This window comes from Hermetia illucens, chromosome 3 (genome assembly GCF_905115235.1).
Source record: "Hermetia illucens chromosome 3, iHerIll2.2.curated.20191125, whole genome shotgun sequence".
In the NCBI taxonomy this organism is placed as follows: Eukaryota; Metazoa; Arthropoda; class Insecta; order Diptera; family Stratiomyidae; genus Hermetia; species Hermetia illucens.
Genome location: NC_051851.1, coordinates 48,185,450 through 48,210,789, shown reverse-complemented (window position 1 = coordinate 48,210,789; position 25,340 = coordinate 48,185,450). Strand labels below are relative to the sequence as shown.

The window sequence follows — 25,340 nt, the reverse complement described above, 5'->3', positions numbered from 1 at the left end:
TGGAAACTACGAACGCTGACGCATACAGTGAGTAATATAATTCTACATACGAATTGAAGGAGGGGTTTTTTTCCATCAAATATAATTATATGGGGGATGAAATGAAAGGTCTCGGTTAGTACTTTCCGAAGCTGGTCTTAGTTTTGACATTTGTTGTAAAGGTGGGAAGTGCGGGGGTCGAAAGTGATCATGTCTTAAGGGGGTCATCCGTGTGTCGGAGTCACATACGAAGTCGATGTCGATCGCCGTAATAAAGTACGTATTTATCGGTGCGAATGACGTTTGAATGACTTCACTAAAAGGACAAGAATTGAAGCCTTTTCATTCATTAAAGAAGCCTTGAAAAAACAGTAAGATTCACACAAAAAAAATGTTTAATACGGCACCAAAAATTTTGCTCTTAAGATTCAATAATTAGCTGAGAGTGCAGATTCAAGCTACTTAAAGCTCACGAACGAGGAAGGGCCGCGAAACCTAGTTTTATATAGAAATGCATCTTTTTAATTATCTTCATATTTTTCGGTTGAATAAGGTCTGAGAACGAGACTGTACACTTTATAGTTTTCTCTTATGTTGCAGCTGATATGGAAAGTAGCGCTACTTATACTAATTGTGCCCTTTCATTTGCCATTCCACATGAAAAATTCAGCTGTTTTGGAGTAAATTGGGTGTGACTAACAGAGAGACAGATAGATAGCCCGACAGACAGAAGTTTAATCAATTTCAATAGAGTGCTCGTTCTTACGATTAAACTATTTATAATAATTAGTGGGGGGCTCTGTGTAATAGCAAGTGGTTCCCGAAATTAGTATATGCGAATAAAATAAATTATACTAGCGAAAAAGCGAAACGACGGACTCAAAAAGGGTTTAAAATGTGAGCGTCAATCCGTCTCAAGGTTGTATCTTTCTTCGATTTACAAACAAAGGAGAAAAACAATCGGTTGGAAAGTAGATTTGAGGAGACTTTTCAAGTTTGGAGTTAGGTAGTACTATTGCGAAATAAAGGAAATGATTTGGATGATATTGGACGATTCGGTGATTTAATCATCATTATTGTGATCATCAACGGCGCAACATCCGTACCCGATCTAGGCCCGCTTAAATAAGGAAACCCGCATATTCCAGTTTTCGATAACCCTAAAACCTGGCTAGCATCATGACCGACGCCATCGCTCCATCTGAGGTAGGATCTACTACATCTTCCTTTTCTTCTCTCTCTCTAATACATTTCGTGGTTATATAGGGTACGGAATCGTCCATCTTGTTGTAGAGTGCCAAAAATTAAATGGTATCTGGCCCAGTGAGTCTTATCAATTTAGATGCATAATTATCTCTTGGCTGTGTACAGTTTTACCTTGGCCTCACTAGACACCATAGAAGCCGTTGGGCAAATGTTGCAACTAATTGCCGTATTTGATAATTTTCATATCGCTTCCCCCAAGGAGAAAATCTTATATATGGCTGATTTGCCGGCAGATGGGCTATCCGGCCTAGCATGACAGCGGAGAATGTCTCACAGATGGTAATCAGCAACCTGACACATCTATTTTAATATAAGAGGCAGATAATGATCAGGCATTGACTTGCTGTGCCAAACTTTCGGCATAGGTTGATGTATCACCAAGAGTAGTTAGTCGCCTCCATATTTCCCTGGCTTATCGTTCTTAAGCCGACGACTTACAGGGACTGTTTCTTCCATGGTTTTTGATGACAGCATTTGACAGTCGCCTTCAGCTGCCGGGACCATCAACTTGCCGATATTTCTGTTGTTGAGAGCTTCATCAAAGTACTCAGCCCATTGCTCCAAGATGCGATGAGCATCGAGGTCTATATGGCTTCATCCTGTTAATTTGTTGGTACAACTTCCCCACTGGTGCGGTTGCTTCCTGTATTTCTCGAGTTTGCACATTGGTTGGTTCTTCGAGCTTTCCTTTTTCTCATTGGCAAATGGAAACGCGGTCTTAATAAGAGCAATATCCTCAACGCGATTTTGCGGGTTTTAACAACTTTAAATATATGACGAAATTTGTCAGAGCATACATCAAATCAAATAGAAAGTGTTGATGTTAACTTATCGATCAATAAAGCACCTTGATGAACGTAAACTGAGAAAGATTGTTCGTAAACTTAGAGGAATCTTATGTAATTATGCTGACTTCTCTTTCATTCTGTTATCGACAATACGTTTCGATTTAAATGTTTTTTCTTATTATAAGACATTAATAAAACGGAATTACAGTTAAAAAATATGTCCCAATTATTACACTTTATTGGAATTTGTTTTTTTTAGGTTTTATTTTCCTCTGTAATGTTCGCTCATTTTTATGACTCACTGAGCAAAAGTAACGAATGAACCACGAAAGGAACAAAAGGTGCGGTGATTCATATGTACGTATAAAGAATTGTGCAATTAGCTTTCAATGAAGGTTTGCAATTTAAATTAAATTAAGATCATTTCAATCACCCCTAATATTAGCCGGAAATTGATAGGATATACATATGCGAAATTCAGTGGATGAGAAATATATTCTATGTCATTAATGAATTATCTTTTAATGGATGATACCTAATATGATTATGTCTAACTCACCTTCGTCATTCACTTGATCATATAGCTTGCCCATACGTCCCTGCCAATGTGATATCACCATGTGTTGCCTCTCAGCATCGAGCTCTAACCCAAGCAGGTGACTCTCGGCTTCCAACAACTTTCGTCTTAATTTCATTTGTTGCTTGAATGTATGAACAATTTGCTCCCTCAAGTACCTCAACTCCGCCTTTCTTTTCTCGTCATTGATATTATTGTTAGCAGCTGCTGCTGCTCCACTTCTTGGCCGTTCTTGGAGCATTTTTGAGCGCAATCTTGACACTTCTTCACGTAATTCAGAAACCAAATTTTGATAGTGCTTCATCGGAATATTTTGAGTTTCATCAATGTAGCCTGCATTTTGAAGCCGTGTGGATATGTGATTCGCTCTATCTGCATATACCAAGGTGTTTTTAGTTTCATCCCGATGTCGCGCTTCAGGAGCAACATGAGCAATCATGACAGTCTTGCATTTGCCACTAAGTGCTTCTTTGAGCAAACGGGTGAGCTTTGAATCTCGGTAGTTCACGTATCGAGCGCCACCCGACAGTGCATTTATACAATTACCTAAAGCTAAAAGGCTACGATTTATATGAGCACCTTCTTGTAAACGTTTGCCACGATTTTTAGTTTTCTTGGCTCGTTCTGATCCTGCGAGATCTGTGAGAAACAATCTTCCTTGTTTCGTTCCCAAAGGAGTTTTATTTTGTACTGTGACGCTCAGTAAAGCATGACTTCTTGAAGAGGTTTTATTGGCAGCGGTCGGCTCCATTGTCCGCGCTTTGTTGCCTTTCAAGAGATTTTGTATGACTTCATGACGGCTACAGGTCGTTATTTCTGAAAGTCCGGCTACTGTAATCTTTTGGCCACGGTTATCCTCCCGCAGTTCTAGAGGCCCTCCGGGATTGAGAAGATCACGGATAAGTTCATTATATATTTCTAGATACGAAATCGTGACCTGAAATTTGATAAAAAAACGAAATGAAAATGATTCACCAAACAAGTCTAATTAAGTTGGTTAAGAAAATGGATTCCATAAATAAATATGACATGAAGTTGATGTTAGACTGCACCAATAAAATGTTACGGAAGCCACAGGACAATAAGCACTCCTGTGACCGGAAGTCTTCGTATTTACGATGTAGCTCGCTATGACGAGGACTAAAGCCGAATTATAAAAGAAAGTCCCGTCAAGCGCTGGGATCAAATTCAGTTAACTTTGAGCTACATGAATATAATCCTGCCTTATCTACCTAGGTATAAAAGATATAAAAGTAGCACCAATGTGTCGCTTAGCAAATTGTAAAGCGGCTAAAAGATTCTAAAGATAGGAAAGCGATGAACGAAACAACTGAAGCATAGGCATTCGATACGGAAGAAGCTCCAAGATAAGGGCAGAGGAAAGGAAGGAGAAGTCTCTGTCTACTGGCAGGGAAATAACGTCGATACATCAGCGCTGAATAATAACCTGTGATCAAAATCTTGGAAATAGCCTCATCAATTTTAGCTCTTCTACCAAACCCACTACGTGATCACCGCTGGATAATGCATTAGCAGCCAACGAGAGAGGATGAGTGGCTCGGAAAGTCGGAAAGTAAGAGCCTATGCCACACCTGACAGCTGGTATAAAAAGCTTTGGAAAGGTCACTTTTAAAATTAACCTAAGCAAAACCAGTCATGGAGGGAGGCAACTTCTAAAATTGATCACGATGCGGGAGGACAAAAAAGGGTTCCATTTATCAACTGATGAGGGATGCAATGGAAAGCACTAGCTCTAAACAAATTAACGCAGATTGAAGAGCACGATGAGACTAAGGGTTTGATTTGAAGGAATAACTCCTCACAGATGACTCCCAGATTGAAAATCTCCGAAGTGGAGAACAAGCATAACTCGAAATAATTCAATAGTCCAAAAAGTAAGCAGTTAAGAAACAAACGTCAGAAGCGAGAACTGGGTTAGTTCTTTATCGCTTTATCACTATCAGAACGGATAAAAACTGCTAAGGAACAAATAGCGAAGAAAAGCAGAACAATAACCTGGGACTAATTTGATAAAGACAAAATGGGAAATATTATATACGAATATACTGTGTAGCGTAAAAAGTGACTTACTGGAGCAAATCCGCACTATACAAATCGGCAATCCCGTCTCTCAACTTAAAAGGATTCAAAGTGGAGACCATCTAGAAGATATTCTCCGCTATCTTGCTAGGCCGGATAGCCCCATACGCCCACAACATCATTAGCCCATACCGAAGAGGCTTCACTGCAAATCAGTAACAAATCAGATTTTCTCTCTGAGGCAAGCGATGGAAAAACTGTTGGAATATGGACAAAAGTTGCACCATCTATTCATCGACTTTAAAGCCGCCTATGATAGCATAGCCGGGGTAAAACTGTACACGGCCAAGACAGGATTCGGTATCCCGACGAAATTAATAAGACTGACTAGGCTGGCCCTGTAATGTACGAGGCCAGATAAAAGCAGCAGGATCACTCTCAAGACCATTCGACATCAACAACGGTCTACGACAAGAAGATGCCCTATCATGCGTCTTCTTTAACCCTGCCCTCGAGAAAGCGATCTGTGATGCTAAGGTAAATGCAAGAGGTACGATCGATTTAAGTTCACCCAACTACTGGCCTATGCTGACGATATCAACATCATGGGAAGAACCACCCGAGACGTACAAACTGCCTTCATCCAAATCGAGCAGGCGGCAATTGAGGCGAGATCTTGTTCTGCATATCAATGAAGGCAAGACAAAATATATGGTGGCAACGTTAGCACCGAAGACGAACCAACCAGCAACATCAAACCGCACTGGTCAAACACAAACACGAAGAAGAATAAGGATAAGAGAATACAACTTTGAGAATTTCTCCTATCTAGGGTCGAAAATCACAACCGATAACAGCTATGATGATGAAATCCGCGCACGGTTGTTGTCAGCCAACAAAGCTTATTTCAGCTGACAAAAACTGTTCCGCTCGAAACGTCTCACCATGGGGTAAAGCTCTTACTGTACAAGACTATGATCTTGCCAGTCCTCATGTATTCCTCAGAGACTTGGGTTCTTAGCAAGGCGAATTGCGAACACTTGGCCGCGTTCGAGAGAAGAATCCTCCGAAGAATTGTTGGCCTCTACATGAGGATGGACGATTCCGTAGTCCGTCTCCGTATATTCTGCAGAAGAGACTAGACAAAAGATACTAGTCATTTAGCTGGCAGTAGTAAATTTCCGCTGTTTAGCGCGGCCTCAAATACCATCATATCATCATGAAGATAATACAAATAAACCTCAATCACTGCCGTGCAGGATTTTCTGACAAAAACTGAAATATAGGTGAGAGCGGACGTTGCTTTTATCAACAAGCTATATAAAATTCCCGTCCTCGTTAGGTGGCCACGATCGAAACCAGATAGCAAGGAATGGCGTAGAATCTCAAACCGAAAAGTCAAAAATTAAAGGATAACTTCTTCCACCAATTCCACCAATATGACTATCACTATCCAAAAAAACTTCAGGCTATTGTCAATGCGATGCAGTAAAGTACAAAAGAGAACCGGCAGGAGAGGCTCCCTTCGCTACTGGAAAACAAAGAAATAAAGGAATTCAGATAATTCTTTGTTTGACCGAAAATCAATTGCTCAAAGGATGTCAAAAATAAGCGAAAACAGACAAACCATTGAAAGCTGCCGCCCACACGAGGTGAGATATGTTTTTAGAAACCGGAGGAAAATGCCTCGACTGAGGAATGTTGCCGAGAAAAGGAAAGAAAAACGTTTGGAAAGAAACGACCCGGAGACTCATCCTCACATCGTTCAATATGCCATCTGGATACGATGGGAGCAAATTCAGAGGGAATAATTGCCAATAAATTGCTTGATACAGCCAAAACTAGGGGCACTAGTCGCCAATCAAAAGGTCGCTTTTCAGGAAGCCAAGATATGACACTGTCCAAGGCATAACTTATTACCATGTGTCAGCAGCAGCTCCCATGGGTCAGTGCTCAGTCCACTCTTTTAGAATAATGTACAATGGAATTTTATGCCTGTCCTAACCAGAGGCAGTAAAGGTGGTTGGTTTCGCCTACGATATTGTCAAAGAGATCCTAGCGGCAACAAAAGAACCGATCTGGAAAATCCAAGGTTGGCTTGAAACTGTTGGACTAGTGATCGTGGACAACAAAACGGAAGCCATCTTAATAAAAAACTGAAAATACACGAATAAATCGAAATACAAATTGGAAAACAGATCGTAACAAGTAGCAGACGGTCAAATACCTGGAAGTAATGCTCGATAATCGACCAAGATTTAAGATGCATAGGGAACATGCGGAGAAAAATGATTCGCTGTTGCAGGAGCACTTTCATGAATGCTACTAAGTATCGGTGAACCCAGATATGTCAGCAGAGAATTGCTCTCTCGAGTCATTTGCTAGGACTTGTTCTATGCGGGTTCTGTAAAGGATGCAGGATTAACGACCAAGGAATCAGAAAAAGTTTGACGCGTCCACACAGTATATGTTCCCTGACGGTTATTCAAGTGGTTCGAATGATCTACGATGGCGAAGCGTTAGTCGAAGCTGGTTCGTTGTCAAGATTCATGTTGGCTAAAGAGGTGTCACGAATCTACACCAGGGGAATGACAACCGAAAATGACGTGAAAATTATCAAAACCGATCAGTCATCAGATGACAGACCCAATAGAATATCACAACAAAAGTCTGATGGACACATCGACTGATACCAATCATCGATGGATGAGTAAATCTTGGCCATGTTTGGCTACAGTAAATACCAACATGGAGCTGGCCATGACGAATGTCCAGTATGTCCAAATTTCTTACCCCGAGAACTAAATGCAAACAAAGCCATATTGTTTTTCAGATGGTTCGTGTGCATGTTTTCTGCTGAACCATATGCTCCTGTTGAGTCGGAGAACGGATGGCTCCACGCAATGAAAAAGGAGAGAGTCACACAAGACTAGCAGCATAATTGCCAACGGGCACCACAAACTAATATCTAGCGATAGTTACATGGGATGAGTAGTTAAAGTGCCACCCGGCCCGTGCTGCCGTCTTTTAGTACCTAAGGTATCAAATTTAGCAATTTTTGAAATTCGTCGGTACCCTAGTACTGTTTCTCATTTTTCATCACTTTTTTGGTTAAATATGTACTTTTCAGTATATTTCAACAAAAACTGAAACAAAGTTAATATTCGGAATTATCATGTTTTTGTGAATGAGAGAATGACCGAAAAGTTGAACTGGTAGTGGTACACTGCCTATCATTACTTTGTCAAATAAATCAAAATTTCCACAAAATCGCAAAAACCGAGTAGTCGTTTCATTAAATATAAGCCACCACGAACATAAAGTGGACCAACCCCCTGCAGAAGCCGGCAGTTCGAAAACAAAGCGACGTTGTTCGTAAATTATAGAAAAGTCGGTTCAAAATCACTATGACATTGAGGTAAGATATCGCGACATCCACTGCCAGACAGGTTCGCATTGAAGCTTCATAATCACCAGGGAAGAACAAAACCGTTCATCTTCGAAAATACCCAGGACAACAGCCAACCGGTAGCGATAAGGTAAAGGTACTTGTCTTCCGGGTAAGGCTAGCGAATATTTGTGCTCTCAGAACTCGACGATGCCAAGAGGAGCGAAACTCATCGTCAAAGCTACCAAACCAACTATATGCTCCTGAGTTTTTATATTATAGCTCATACAATAAATATGATATTGACTTTACCATCTCTGGAAGTTTATACAAAATAGTGAAAAAATACTCAAACAAGTTGATGATAGCTATTTGCATGATCGACTTTCGTGTCACCTATCTGTCACTGGTAGGTCGACCGAATGCTCAAGAGGGCCATTTCTAGGAATTCCCTGAGTTAAACTATTATACTTTACTGTCATCCGAAGAGTAAAATTTTGCACACATAAAAACCATTCCGGTTCTTCATCTGTGTTCATCACGGAAGCGCTTTTCAGGACTTTGTCGGCGTTTTCAGCATGTTCAGTATCACTCTGAATATTCTTCATTTTCGTACACTACTTTGCAGAGATGGTGTTTACCAAGTGTCTTAGGACTGCATGCAACATGAAAGAAATTAGAGTGTTAACGAACGATCTCAATGAAACCCGTATGATGCCTGTCAATGACGCCAACCTGCCAGAACTGTGGAACTAAACCAAAGTTTCAAATCCAAAATCTAGGGGACCATTGCTTTTGTGGAGAGAAAGGTATTCCGGCGGATCAATGGAAAAATTGGTTTATATTATATTTAGTTTAGTTCATCGTCACTTTTTCGTCCATGTTGGACTCTAGTTTTTATGGCTTCAAGATACTAAGGAAAGATGAAAACTCCAAGGGCTTTCCCTATTAAAACAGGTCGGGAAACCGGAACTAGATGCTTCAGGTATGAAAGGTTTCGTGTATTTCTTTTATAAAGATATTTGAGTGTGGATTTGTGTGATTAGTATGTAGCACGTAATATATGCATATATTATGTGCGAATATCCACTTTCTAGTGATATTAATATTCAAAGTCTTGAATTTGCACAGAAACGACAGCTTTGACCTATTATAACTTTGTTAGTAATAGTGCGATGCAAAATTTCGTGACTCTAGGAGGGACTTATAGTGGGTTTCCTGCCAATTACTAAAAATTGTAGTAATATACTAATATTAACTTTATTTGAACAGGTATCGGTATGGAGGGTATTTTGGAGCCTAGGCACCATACAGTGGCAGCCTCTTGACTCTTTTCAGAATTTTCGGTTAAGTAGTTTCTCAGAATGTGTCCGTTAAAGAAATTATTCCTTTCAACCCCCCCCCCCCCCACTCCCCATCTTTTCAACAAAGGTCAAAACTAACACCGGCATCGAAAAGTACTAACCGAGACCTTTAATTTAATACCCCACGTGACTATTATTGGTGAGAAAAAATTTACACCCCCCTTTTGCATGTATGGGGATCTGGCCCCTCCTCTCTTAAGTTCGACGTAAAAGGATGTAGCTCACCATATGCGTGAGCGTTTACAGTTCCGACCTTTCTACTAAATTTGGTGTCAATCGCTACAACCGTCCCCGAGAAAAATGCGTGTGACGGACAAACAGAAGACAGACAGTAAACCGATTTTAATAAGGTTTTGTGTTTATCGTGGCAGTCCGGGTTTCCTTCATTTCAGCTTTCCGGTCCACACAACAGATTGAAGGGCACGTAAATTGCTAATGACATGAGGGAGATTGAAGTGTCCAAAAGACCCCTACATACTCGAGCTAGACTACCACTAAGCCATGCAAGCATGTGTCGACGGGACGGGACACTTCAGTAGGACTGCCTGACTTGCAGGCGGACATTCACGGTCATTTTTGCCTTTTCTTGAGGTGTCTAGGATAACTTCAATAAACCTCGGTGGCCTTTTTCCTAAGTGTTTGGAAAAACACCAAGGTAATTACATATTCTCTATAATAAAAACAAAAGAAATCATGCGACAAGCCTAATTTAGTATCATTGGGCATCATCTGGAAAGGATTTAATTTTATAAGGATTTGATATAGACAGTTTTGAAAACCAGAATTAACACAAAAACATCAATTCATCTCAAAATTCGGTATTAACCACTTTGAAATTCGCTTGCACATCACGTTATGACTAAAATGACTTTCTACTAGTTTTGGGCATGTTATCCTGTCGGTTTCAATGCATACGGCGTGTATCAACCGCTGATACCAACAACACTCTACATTGCATAAAATAATAGAAATGTGGAGCACTGGTGCTTCCCTGAGTGCATCAAAGTAGAACGTCGTTAGAACATCAGTAATGTATTTCGTGGAAGCTAACCTAATGAATATAATTATTCCCTTATTTTTGCTCTATTATCAATTAGTCATGAAAACAGGGAACTTGTTTGTTGCCTGCCAGCCACATCTGGCGTTTAGTAGCAATTAGGTTGGGAACAATGTTGCTTCTGTCAATTTTACAATTGCTTTCATTAGCAAAGTGCGGTTTAGTAGAATGACAAAAAGAAAAATAGACAAATGGCAAATAAATTATACAAATAGAAATTGATCAGACGAGCATATTATTGTACTTATACTAGGGACTATTTTTTCGAATTACACATATTTATTATTTTTATTCGTTGTTGCCCAAAGGAGATTTTTTGTTCATTAAATATCGATATCTCAAGGACCAGTTGCCCTTTTCTCCAGTAAATCTTACTTACTTACTTTACTTTGCTTGGGTATTGAAGAGCTAAACTGAAGTTATGATAAGATTTGTAAAAATTGTGAACTGATTTGCTTGAATTGCGGATTACAGGATACAGGATAAATCACCAGCTGGATTAACTGGGATCAAGCAGGAAAGTGGAGCTATCCCGACGCTTAAAAAACAATGGTGAGGTTGACCATGAAGGTTCACCCGCCCCTGAGTGCAGCTCTACTAAAGTGCCTCGTGCACACGCTCTTACAGATCTCTGTGTTAGCCAGTCTCAGGAATGTGCGCGGGAGTTGACGTTTCAATCCTCCTAATGTCACTAACAGAATTTCTCTTCTTCTTAATTCACTGCATAGGGTACTGTGATCCACCTGAATATCGCTAACGGGGTCTTTTTAGTCTATTCCTGGTTCCAAGTTACAGTTTCAAACTTTTACGAAATTTCACTTCAGTTTACTTGCTTGGCATTGCTTTCCAGCCGCGAACCAGCCAAGCCAAATACCCCATACATGCAAAAGTGGGGTATCAAATGAAATGTTAGTACTTTCAGAAGCTGATCTTAGTTTTGATTTTTCTTGGACAGATGGGGAGTGCGGGAGCCGAAAGTGATCCTTTTTTCATGGATCCAGAAACTACCCAACCGAAGAATCTGAAAAAAATCAGGAAATTGCCATTATATGGTGCCTAAGCTCCGAAATACCCTCCATACCGATATCTATTCTATTAAAAAAAAAAGTAAATAATGGTATATAACTATAATTTTATATTACCATAAATTTTAGTAATTGACTGTAAAACCCCCCTTAACTTCATCCTACAATCATGAAATTTTACAACAATATAGGCAATATATAATATAGAGCATCATCCTATCAAGATTGGTGGAAATCGCACCATTATTAGCAAGTTATAACTGGTCAAATTTGTCGCTTCTGTACAAATTAAAGTCTTTCATTGTCATTTGGATGTGATGTGTCACGCCACTAGTCTAACGCAACATCTTCGCCTTCATTACTGCAAAATGCTGTTCATTGTCTTTTATAGTCGGCCAACACTCAGAACCATGGGGAGCGCTTGACGTATCTAGAGAAAAACACACCAACATACGCCCTCGAATTATTTGTAGCTAGACACATCAGCGAGGAGAAGCTTACAATAACAAACGATAGTTTAAGGTCAATTAAGGAGGCTAATTAATTTCGAAAATTAGATGCATTGGCAAGTCTCATTATCTATAAGGGAGACCAAGGCGGTCACAGACGCTGTGTATAGAGGCAAGGAGCACAAGCTAAAATGGTCTAACTCCCCCCTAATCTAAAACTCTATGGTAGTTTCACGCGAGCGGGGGGAGTCCAAAGTAGTTCTTGTGCGTAAAATCCAACACACTACGCCAGCGTCTTTTGAAGATTTGCATCCCCTTAAAAAGAAAGGCAGCAACAAACGAACGGACAGACACTGAAGGGATTTTGATTAGACTTTGCTTTTCACGAAACTCTTCAAAATATTTGGAAAAACCAAGCAAACTCGTGGTTATCTATCTAGGATTGTTGCAAGCCTTTCAAATGTACCTCTCAGCACCTTAGCCCTTCTTAGGATTTTTTATTGAAAACCGGCATATTATTCCTCCTTTGCTCTGAATATAGATACCTGGCTGGAGGAGTGAGGAGCTCTATCCTACAAAAAATATAACCTAAAATCTGAAAAGAACCATGCTCATGTCCCATAATAAAATCTATCCCTCAAAATGCATCTTATATATAATAGATTCCAAAAAAGTTAGCAATGGATGTATGTATTTCTCGAAATCGATGAAGAGAATGTGGAGTACCTCCGTACATTGCTCCTTAATGATTGAAAAGGTATTAATCTGCCTGTCCTCTGGCAATTAAGCTTCCGAAGTGTTCCTTGATGCGTTTTGAGATGTGTTTAGATATTATTTTCGCAAAAGTGGGAAATACTCTTACAAGACTCTTACAGCTGCTCTTATTGGCAATCTTAACGATAATCCTCTTCTTTCATTCACCGGTCGAGATACAGATTCCCAGAATTTCGAGATGAGTGGAACTACTTTTCATGGACTGCAGAGATTGCATTGAAAAGACAATCATGCCCAGAAGCTTTGCTTTACTTTCAGTGCAATAAAAAGATATTTTCACTACTTCTGATGAATTTTGCGGTGGCTTTGTACTGCCTTAAGTGGATTGTAACCAAAAGGAAAGGACAGGACGGAAATCTAAAAAGTTGCTAAATTTACCGTGAAGGGTCGCCCACAAATACTGAATAATAATAATAATCGTTGACACAACAATCCAATTGGATCAGGGCATTGAAGTGTTTTAGAGCACTGCATTCATTCAAAACGATAACGATACACTACAGTATTACAGTACCCTGTAGGAGGCAATATTGTCGGCATTGCGTTCGCCCGAGATTATTAGCCTAACTTGACTTAGGTACTCATTCACAGCTGAGTCAATCACGATACAAATCCCACTGCTACCAACCGCGACCTTCCATATGACCGCCTCGTGTTCTAACCACTCAGCTACCCGGACGCAAATACAGACAAATCCCGAAACTCCACTAAAATGTCCCGTCGACACGTGCTTGCACGCCGCTGCGCTAGTGAAATTCGGTCCTTTAGGACATTTCAGTCCCTCACATGTCATTTACTAAAACTTTACGTGTCACTTAATCAATGCATGGGATCATACCGCAACTTCGAACAGGGAGTATCAAGAGAACCTAACGGAAAAAAACACAACAAACTCGAACCGTAAAAGTAAAGACTCGGGTGTTACTACCGAGGGGAGAGATCTAAAAGGGATCATATCTTTAGTCGATGGTTCTCCTGCTCCATATCTCCAATAAGCATGGCTTTTAGGCTCCTCGCCATTTCCCTGTTATCATCAGGCCATTAAACAGAGGATGCCTTTATTTATGTCGAGGACACTTCAGTAGAGCTTCAGTATTTACGGAAGAACCCTCACAATCAATTTGACTAGCTCGTTAGGTTTCTGCGATAGCTCTGCCCTTTTGCAATATCGATGTTATCAATTGAAGGTTCATGGGTTGTATTGAGCTTTTGGAAGTTTTATCTTCTTGCTTTTCTATGAATTCTTTCTTACCTTTCGACTCGTGGTTACTAATTCGTTCTCTCTTAAGGAGAAGAAGAAGCTAGTTAGTTAGTTAGTTTAGCTAACTGGCGGGGGCCGCAGCTCCGAGCACTCAGGCCATTGTTAGGCCCATTATACTATCCCCGTAAGTTGCCTATTCAATGGCTTCCCGCCTACTGTATTCGCAGGCTTTAGCAAATCTTAGAACATCCTTTTCTTCATTGAAGAAAACCTTGCCAAGGTGTCTTCGTCTGAGGTTTGAGGATGCCGGGCAGCTGCATAAAAAGTGCAGGGCCGTCTCCTCCTACTCCTCGCATTGGCTGCACATAGCCGAAATCACCACCCCAATCTTTTCCATATGGTAGTTTAAGGGCAGTGTCCCGTCAAAAGCCCTTTTCATGTCCCACTTCTTAATGGACAACAAAAATGCCGCTCTAGTGGCCCTAGGCTCTTTCGCAAGGATTTTCGCTTGCCGGCAAGAGTCCAAATTTCTCCAATCGGTTGCGTGAATCCTTGCAATGTCACCCTTCAGAGTAGACTTGACAGTAAAAGGTCGGATTCCAAGACCTGGTTCTGGCCCCACCATTGTGGATCCAGACCCTCGGCGAGCCAGTCTGTCTGCCTCTTCATTACCGGCGATGTTAGAGTGCCCCGACACCCACATCAGGAATGTTTCGTTCAGTCGCCCAAGTTTCAGCAGCACCTGATGACAACTCCACACCAACTGGCTTGATATGTTGTTGCCATTTAGGGCTGATAATGCCGCCCGACTGTCGGAACAGATTTGAATGGTGCGACCTCTCCATTTTTGTCGCAGACATTCTTCTACTGCTAATGAAATGGCATATATCTCCGCCTGGAATATGGTCGTCATTTTTCCGAGGGGTCGGGCCAGTTCTATAATCGGATTCTCCGAGAACACCCCTGCACCCGATCCATCCTCAATGACAGACCCGTTGGTGAAGAATATTAGGTCTGTAATCTGAAAAGACTCATGGCCACTTGTCGACCATTCTTCTCTTTCGGTGATTACGACAGTGTATGTCTTTTCAAAGACGAATCTGGAAGCCATATGATCGGTCGGCATCAGGGCCACCGGATGTTTTCAAGGAATTTCCAGATAGACGCATGACCGTTTGATTGGCCGCCATTCCGCGCCCCAATGGTATCGAGCCTATATGCGTCTTTGGCCGCTTTCCGTTTCACCTCAAAGTGAATGGGGGGTAAATTTAGGATAGCTGCAAGTGCCGTAGTCGCCGTAGTACTCATTGGTCCAGTAATACTTAGGCAACCAAGTCTCTGAACCTGCGTTAGCAGCTTCCTGCTGTTCAAGTTCAGTCTTGGCCACCAGAGGATGCATGCATACATCAAAATGGGTTTTATTATGGATGTATACATCCAGTATATCCGTTTAAGTGAAAGTCCTCAGGTCTTACCTTTAGCATTCCTACAGCACCAGAGCAATCTGCAGGATTTCTGATATTGTTTCTGGATATGATGCTTCCACGTTAACTTAGAGTCGAAATGTACTCCTAAGTACTTGACTGTTTGTGACAGCTGGATTTCCGCCATATAGGGGGGCCAATATAGACTCGGAACACTATTTCGTTGGCATGGTGCTCCGAGCTCGAATAACAATACCACCTAGAATCCCCTCTGACAATCAGGTGAGAGTGAACACTGAAGCCATCCACAACAACCCTCCGCGACACCTATAAGAGGGAAATGGATGCCGCAATAACCGCAGTCAACAGGGGACCTGGAGATGAAGCATCAACAAATGATCTTCACAATCACCTGAAGAACGTTATCATGGATACGGCCACAAACATACTTGGCCCCAGTCGCAAAAGGAGTCGGAACGGCTGGTTTGACGATGAATGTAAGCTAGCAACGGAACGGAAGAATGCCGCATACCGAGTAATGTTGCATTCTCAAAGAACGCGGGCACGCGCAGAGACTTATCACGAACTCCGTCGAGTGGAGAAGCGACTTCACAGACGGAAAAAGGAAGCCTGGGAGAACCAACAAGTCTGTGAACTAGAAAAGTACAGGGAGCAACCGCACCAGGCGCGCGAGTTTTACGAACAAGTCAGCAGGATGAAGCCTTACACACCTCGATGCTCATCCTGCCGAGACAAAGAGGGAAATCTGATTTCCGACAGAATGGGCATATTAGAGCGATGGGTTGAGTACTTTGATGAGCTACTGAACAACCAGAACATCGGCGAGTTGGAGGTCCCGTCAACTGAAGACGACGGACAAATACTGCCACCATCAAGTTTTTAGGAGAAACAGTCCGTGCAATTCATCGGCTAAAAAATCATAAGTCGCCAGGAGCCGATGGAATTACAGCTGAATTGGTTAAATATGGAGGCGACCAGTTACACCAAGTGGTTCATCAACTTGTGCTCAAGGTATGGGACAGCGAATCAATGCCTGACGATTGGCAACGAGGCATTATCTGCCTCATACATGAAAAGGGAGATATCACACAGTGCAGCAATTATAGAGGTATCACGTTGCTGAGTACCATCTATAAGATATTCTCCACTATCTTGCTAGGCCGGATAGCCCCATACGCCCAGAACATCATTAGCCCATCCCAAAGAGGATTCACTCCAGGCAAATCAGCAACAGATCAGATTTTCTCTCTGCGGCAAGCGATGGAAAAACTGTTGGAATATGGGCAACAGTTGCGCCATCTGTTCATCGACTTTAAAGCCGCCTATGATAGCATAGCCAGGGTAAAACTGTACACGGCCATGAGAGAATTCGGTATCCCGACGAAATAAGACGAAATAAGACTGACTAGGCTGACCCTGACCAATGTGCGAGGCCAGATAAAAGCAGCAGGATCACTCTCAAGACCATTCGACAACAACAACGGTCTACGACAAGGGGATGCGCTATCATGCGTCCTCTTTAACCTGGCCCTCGAGAAAGTGATCCGTGATGCTGAGGTAAATGCAAGAGGTACGATCCTCTTCAAGTCCACCCAACTACTGGCCTATGCTGACGATATCGACATCATGGGAAGAACCACCCGAGATGTACAAACTGCCTTCATCCAGATCGAGCAGGCGGCGCGAGATCTTGGGCTGCACATCAATGAAGGCAAGACAAAATATATGGTGTCAACGTCAGCACCGAAGACGAATCAACCAACAACATCACACCTCACTGGTCAAACACAAACACGAAGAAGAATAAGGATAGGCGAATACAACTATGAGACCGTTGACAATTTCTCTTATCTAAGGTCGAAAATCACAACCGATAACAACTACGATGATGAAATCCGCGCACGGTTGTTATCAGCCAACAGAGCCTACTTCAGCTTACAAAGACTGTTCCGCTCGAAACGTCTCACCATAGGGTCAAAGCTCTTACTGTACAAGACTATGATCTTGCTACTCCTTATGTATTCCTCGGAAACTTGGGTTCTTAGCAAGAAGAAATGCGAACTCTTGGCCGTGTTTGAGAGAAGCATCCTCCGAAGAGTTTTTGGCCCCCTACATGATGATGGACGATTCCGTAGCCTACATAATGACGAAATCTATGAGCGATACCATGACCATCCGATTGTGGATAAAATCCGGCTCAATAGGTTACGGTGGGCGGGTCACTTAATCCGTATGGATGAGGATGATCCCACCCGGAAAATCTATAAGGGCAATATCTATGGTAGAAAAAAAGACGAGGCAGACCCTGCCTAAGATGGAGCGATGGCGTGGGTCAGGACGCCAGACAGCTTTTAGGGATATCGAATTGGTGGACTTCGGCGCAAAACCGGGATGTCTGGAGTTCCTTATTAAGGCAGGCCTAGACCGGATACCGGTTGTTGCGCCGTTGATGATGATGATGATGATGATGGATTTCCGCCCCTGCTAAGGTGGGTAGCGTATAGCTGCCCCACCTGACGTTCCTAGTGAACATAACTAGTGCAGTCTTCCTAGCGTTCACCGTGAGTCTATTACGGAGGCACTAACTGTGGATTACATGCAGAGTTGCATTCAAGCGGTCACATACCGTGTCCGCAAACTTGCCGGTAATTATTAGGCTAGGTCGACCGCAAATGCTTGCGCGAGGACTTTTTGTCCTGCAGGAGCCACAGCAGGGTATCCATTACCAAGGGTCATGACTGTGGGGAGAGAACCCCTCCCTGTGGGTAGCCCTTGAGGCATCCTGCTTCAATAGACATCTGGCCGACCGATATGTGGATTTTTCTCCACTCTAGCATGTGTCCAACTGATTAGCTGCGGTTCGATCCCATGCTGTCTTGCCGCATCACAAATTGCCGCGAATGAGGCATGATTGAAGGCACCTTCGATGTCCATGAATGCGCCTAAGGCGTATTCTTTTTCGGACATCGCCTTTTCACTTTTTGCCGTAAGTTCATGGAGTGCTGTCTCCGTGGATTTGCCTTTCTGGTAGGCGTGTTGCCTATGATGAAGTGGCCACTTAGGAATGTGTGTATCCCTTATGAACGGATCTGCTAGCCTTTCTAGTCCTTTTAGCAGAAAGGACGTTAGGCTGATCGGTCGAAAGCCTTTTGCGTCTGTGTAGATGTGTTTTCCTGGTTTTGGAATGAACAAGTCAACAAGAAGAAGGTAATAGTCTACAGATATTTGCTTGGAAATGGTGGACTGTTGTGGGGTATTATGTCCGATCCGACGGAGAAGCAAATGTGAAAAATAAAACGTTTCTTCTTCGGTGTCAGGTTGAGAATGTGGAAAGACGGCGTTGTTGGAAATAGAGAACTGTAGCAGGTTACCTTACCCAGCGTAGATCCTCGGCTTTTCTTCGTTATCGGGAGGAGGATGTTGGTTAATAGCGGGTTTTGAGGTTCGTAACTTGAGACTGCGCCTGGCTATCCCAATGCTTTGTCTAGGACTACAGGGAAGAAGAAATCGATGGGTGTAAATCATTTGTCACGTAATAAGCCTCACAGCTAGATGCTTAATACAGCCGTCTTCAATTGCAGTCAAAAAGAGTAGATTTTCGCTGTTTTTCTTATTAAGTTTTGGTTACTTATTCTCTCATTCTATCACGAACAGCAACTCTTTCGATGTTTCTCATACCAGCTTTGTACATTATATATATGATAATTGCGGGGTTCTGATGGAACTTCATCGTTAATGAACTTTTCGTGAACTTTTGGAGTGTGCTCGTAGTTTTAGGGTAAGAAAAGACGAGAACTTCCAAGGTCGTGTATGGAGTTTTACACTTCCACGTGCGTGGTATTCCGGTATTTTGCCAAATTTTAGATGTTCACTCGTTGTTCCCATCCGTTAAATGGTACGCCCCAGTATATTTCCGAGTGAGCAGTGGCACCATCATCAAACGCGCAACAACCGGTATCCGGTCTAGGTCTGCGTTAATAAGGAACTCCAGACATCCCGGTTTTGCGCCAAAATCCACCAATTCGATATGCCTAAAAGGTGTCTGGCGTCCTGGCCTCCGCCATCGCTCCATCTTAGGCAGGGTCGGCCTCGCCTTATTTTCCTGCCATAGATATTGCCCTTATAGACTTTCCTCATCCATACGGATTAATTAACCCGGCCATCTTAACCTATTAAGCCGGATTTTATCCACAATCTGACCGTCATGATACTGCTCTTAGATTTCATCGTTATGTAGGCTATGGAATAGTCCATCCTCATATAAGGGGCCAAAAATTCTTCGGATGATTCTTCTCTCGAACGCGGCCAAGAATTCGTAATTTTTCTTCCCAAGAACCCAAGTCTCTGAGGAATACATGAGGACTGGCAAGATCATTGCTTGTACAGTAAAAAGTTTGACCCTATGATGAGACGTTTCGAGCGGAACAGTTTTTGAAAGCTGAAATAGGCTCTGTCGGCTGCCAACATCTGTGCGCGGATTTCATCATCGTAGCTGTTATCGGTTGTAATTTTCAACGCCAGATAGGAAAAATTATCAACGGTCACAAAGTCGTAGTCTCCTATCTTTATTCTTCCCGTTTGACCAGTGCCAGTTGGTAGTATTGTAGTACTACTACTATTGTAGTAGTATTGTCAGCTTAGGCCAGTAGTTCGGTGGACTTAAAAAGGATCGTACCTCTTGCATTTACCTCAGCATTACGGATCACTTTCTCAAGGGCCAGGTTAAAGAGGACGCATGATAAGGCATCCCATTGTCTTAGACCGTTGTTGATGTCGAATTGTCTCGAGAATGATCCTGCTGTTTTTATCTGGCCTCGCACATTGGTCAGGGTCAACCTAGTCAGTCTTATCAATTTCGTCAGTATGGCGAATTATCTTATGGCCGTGTACAATTTTACCCTGGCGATGCTATCATAGGCGGCGTTAAGGTCGCGCAGTGGCATGCAAACGCGTATGTCCGGGACACTTCAGGGGGGCGGGGAGGGGTCAGTATTTATGACAAACCTTCACGTTCAATTGCATCATCTTCTGAACTTTCAGGGATAATCCCCTCGACTTAAACCATTCCAAACGATCCTTTTTGGCGATAGTCCAATCCCAATATACATTAAAATATGACACAAGAATTCGTACTTCCCTGTTAGTTATCTGATTCATAGCACTGGTGAAATGGTCATCCCACCTATTCAGCCAATCGTCATCGTGAACGAGAAGCTTACCGCCAGCATCGCTCGCAGAACCATTGAAAGATATACGGCGGCCTGCAAGCTCTTTAGTGATTAGGTAGCTAAATCGTTTCTATTCCCAATGAGTCTGGTCTTGTAAAGTTCTTTTGGGCCATGACCATCAACTTCACCCGCACCCGAGGTAAAGACACTTTTGATAGCAGTCCAGTGTTTTCTAAGCATTCTTTGTTGTTTTTTAGAGCTGTGCTTCCTTGCGATCAGATGATCTAGCGATTCGCAAACGAAGGTAAGCCTCCTTCGCTTCAGTATTGGAAATATTTGTTGATGCGTAACACTGCAAAATTATGACCCTTTTCCACCTGGACCTGCGTGAAGATACTGTCAGAAACCGCTTCATGGTAGGTGTCAGCACTTCGTTTGCGGTGTCGGCAGAAGGAGACGGGTATTGTCCAGAGTACTGTCATTTCATTCCGCTTGCGCCCAGTACTAACTTCTAACTTATATCGCTGAAATTTTCACAGAAGTTGGAGAATGCGAGCTGGAAACAATCATAAAGCGTTTTCGATTGCCAAAGATCAAGTGCATTTCAAGTAGTCAAACGATAAATCATATCCTGAAATAATTCTTTCTAATCCTTTATGGAGGTCTATGTCTGGTAAATTAAAAACAAAATCATTCAGCGGTACCGACCCGACTTAAAACCTTCTGTTTCAAAATCAAATGTCAGAGATATGTTAAACATATAATCCATCCTACATGAAGAACCACTAATCAAGCTGATGGCATTCCCTTTTTTAAATCAGTTGATTTCAGCTGTATGTATAAAGCGTAGGCCATAAATCTACTAAGTGCATCTTCTTCTTAAAGAACCGAGAACACTCCCTAGAAATCAATTTCAGCATTGACTTTAATTTATCAATTGCGTGCTAAACTCTCCTATATGTATATACCTTATACACATTTAATTACCGCAAGGAATAATGACGTCGTTTTCAAGTAGTAAAAGGACCTGCTAGCAACAGACCAAGGAGCCTTGACACTCGATCAAGCAACTAAACCTCGTTACCTTAAACCCTTAACATTGTAATAAAAGAAGTGCTTGCTCCTCATTAAAGGAGGAGAAGAATGGCTTCTACATTCGGCGAAAAAATTATCATCCATTCGTCTAGGTTGAAATAATTGGCAATTTGAAGAAAACAATTTTATGTTGGTGACCTTTCTTCTGCTTCAGCATTATTAATAGAAGCAATTTCATAAAACCCTTATGTATGTATGTTCTCTGTTTTAATAAAAGGCCCACTTATTTCGATTACTTCGTAGCAAAATAAGTACATACTGCATATAATAATTTATATATATTATATATTTCAATATTACTGCGAATATGATAAATTGATATACCTAACCACAGCCTAATGGCGTATTCGTCTTTGTCTATGCAGATTAAATTACGGATAATAATAGCATGTACGTTTACTTGAGTCGGGTATTGTAGCGGTTACTTTACAGCAGGCAGAAAGAAAATCCGTCGATAATGGGGTTTCCTTACGGACTCCCAAACCCCCAATTAAAGTAACCATACCAGCCAAGGTCACGATATTTCAATCGATTTAAGGGAAATCATGACTGGCCGAATAGGCATTAGGCAAATTAATGAATACTGCTACTCCAAATACACAGCATAAGAGAAGGTACCTGTGCATAATATCTCAACTACGTCTAACATAGATAAATTAGAAAGAAGATAAACGACCTTCAAAAATTAATAGCTTGTGAGATTAATTTATTTAAAAGCTCCCTATTTATTTTCCTTGGGAACTCACAGGAAATCAACTAATTGAGCAAAAGGCATTTTACTTAGCTCCATTAAGATTAGCAATTCTATTATTAGCGGAAACGCTGGAGGGGATGTGATGACCATGGGGGTACTTTAGCAGATTGTTGCCACTTGAGGAGAAACGCTTCTTATTTATTAAATGATACGAAAATATTAAAAAATTGATAATAATGATATAATGATAAACTTTTGTTTTGGAAATTATCTTTAAGAGGCCAAATGCATAAATACACAGATTCGAATGTAGATTCTACCTACAGAATCTAGTATAGAATACAAAAATTGAAATAAGTCAAGGATAATTGAAGCTTAGCAAGTTGTGTTCGAAAAAATATCTTTGTTGTTGAAAAGTATTCTAATATGCCATTTCCAACAAAAAGTAGATTGTTTCACGAGCAGGCTGTACTCATTTGCAAGGAAAAGCTATCAGTTGAGTATCTTTCCTCCAATCTTTCTGGCATTTGACGACTTCGAAATCCGATATGCCAATGAAATGTTATTCACGTCTCGGAAATAAACGAATTACTAATTGCGAACTAGGGCCACCATAAGCAAAATAAAGAAGATTTACTTGGAAGGTAACTACACTCCCCTGAGAGGAAGCATGCTGTTGTATTTTAACAAATGTTTTGGGAACAAGCACTAATTCCATGTGAAAGCACTGTCCAATGAAGCCAGCCCCTTAATCAGAGGTCAATGCCTGTGAGTGTTGAGTTGCAGGTTTGCAAATTTCTATAACTTCTACCACCATGCTGCTGCCGGGGACTTATCTTCAAGGCAGTTGAGGCGTGTTTAGAACAAGGAGATCTTCGATGGACGCTGTTATAAGGATTGTGGTTCATCGAGGCGAGGCACGCATCCGCCAGTCTCGATGGCAGAAATGCCTTCAATTTCGAAAGATGGGCCTTTTCCACGTGCTAAGATGTCTCTTGTGAATATTGAGGGATTGCCTCAAAGGCCGCTCCCTGTTCTATGAGACGCTAGAGGATGAGGATGAAAATGATGATGAAATAGAATAGCGCAGGGATCCATACTAGGGCCGAACCTCTAGAACGCTTCCTACGATAGTCTGCTCATTCGCAACTTGCCAGAAGAGTCGCACCTGGTCGGTTATGCAGACGACGTTGCGGCACTTGTTACCGGACGCACTATTGAACACGAGCACAGCAGACTTGGCATATTGATGCGACAGTTAAGTAGATGGAGACTACTCATGATTTCATCTTTTGTTGGAAAACACCGAAGCAGTCATCTTGACCAGAAAGAAAATTCCAACCTTGCATTCCATATTGATCGACGTGTTGACTAAAGAGTCAAAACGATCGGTTACATAACTTGGTTTAATGTTCAACGCGAAGATGATTTTCTTCGACCAAATCAAAACAGCAGCGGACTAATGGCAAATATTGGGGGCTGTATACCTACTAGGAGACGTCTTCTTGTGTGAGCAACGAAGTCCGTTTTGCTTTGTGGCGCGGGGATATAGGCTGACGCCTTTGATAAGGAGGTGTACCGTAAGTGCCTTGCTCAAGTGCAGAGACGAGGAGCTTCCCGAGTGGCGTCTGTTTATCGTACTGTCTCAGAACCGGGCGTGATAGTGATCGCGGGAGTGATCCCCGTTGCCTTCCTTAAAAGGCGTAAAGCTATCTACAGCCGTAAGGGCGAACACTTAAGAGAGGTAGTTGCCCATGACGATCGTCGACGCTCTGCTAACGAACAGCAACTCTCTTGGCAAAATGAGCCAAGAGGCAGATGGACTGCGCGGCTCATCGGAAATTTGGATGGCTGAACCGAACGCACGGAAAGATTGATTACTTCCTTACCCAACTTCTAAGTGGGCTTGGAGGTTTTCCTGCACAATATTAGGAAGATTGAGTGGCGGACGATGCTGAACACACCTTCTTCTCTTGTGAAAGGTGGAACGGCTTTTGTCAGCGGCTCTCTCCAGACAACATTGTTAGAGAGATTATGATGAGCCCTTGCAAATGGAAACGTGTTGGGCATAATGCTGGGGCTTTTCCTCTTCTTGTGAAGAAAATTGAGCTCGCCCGGTGGAGTGATCGGATGGTAACTGGTAATGAACTAACACCTTTCAGCCTAAATTTTTCAGACCAATTTGCCTAATATCATTCGCATTCAAAACATGCTTACCGAGCAAGACGGTCAACCAAAATTGTTCTGTATCAGCTGATGGGTGAATTACAGGATGCCATAGAAACAAAGGAAATAGCACTGTGTGTGTTTTTGGATATCAAAGGAGCGTTACAGAGATACAAGATGTCCTGATCCGCCTGAGAGTGGGAAACACCCTGGCTTTCTGGATGAACAGAATGTTAGATAGTAGCCGAATAGAAGTACCGATAGGTACAAATTCTATTTTCTTGAATACTACTCAAGGTTATCCACAGCTCGGGGTACTATCGCCGCTTATAAAGAATATGGTAGTGAATGAACTCCTGGACGAGCTAACAAAAATTGAAATCCAGGTGCAGGATTATGTTGACGACATTATTTTAATCTGTAGAGGTAAATATGAGAACACCCTATCTGATAGAATCCAAACTGGATTAAGGGTTACTAGTGCCTGGTGTAGGCACACGGGGCTCATCAACCAAAACCACGATAGTACCATTCAGTGACGGCTATAAGGGTACATGGCATGGAGGTAAAACGAGAAACAGGGGTTAAAAAATTTGACAATTACGCAAGGCCAAAAATTACTTTACAAAACGCATGTCAGAGGCACTTTTCAGAAAGCTAAAAGAGCTCTGATGTTTTGCAGATCTTCTGGGATTAACCCCTCTCCATCTGCACATACAGATCCCGACCATCCTGAAGATTACTCCCCTTAAAAATCTTCAGGATTGTCGGGAGTATCAAATTGATATTCTTTCTAGGATACCGCCTTCGAGGTACCCCTCCAATTATTGATACCAAGGGATAACATGACAACAAGGTTTCCCT

At 42.0% G+C, this 25,340-nt stretch overlaps 1 protein-coding gene across 3 annotated transcripts in view; it reads right to left on the bottom strand.

The window, feature by feature from the left end:
• LOC119653146 (kinesin-like protein KIF19) overlaps window positions 1–25,340 on the bottom strand; it is a 92,334-nt gene that overhangs the window by 8,433 nt on the left and 58,561 nt on the right. For all 3 annotated transcript variants that reach the window (XM_038057680.1, XM_038057681.1, XM_038057682.1), the window contains exon 4: window positions 2,593–3,547. In XM_038057680.1, coding sequence (XP_037913608.1) covers window positions 2,593–3,547 — 955 coding nt within the window. The remainder of the gene's footprint in view (window positions 1–2,592; window positions 3,548–25,340) is intronic.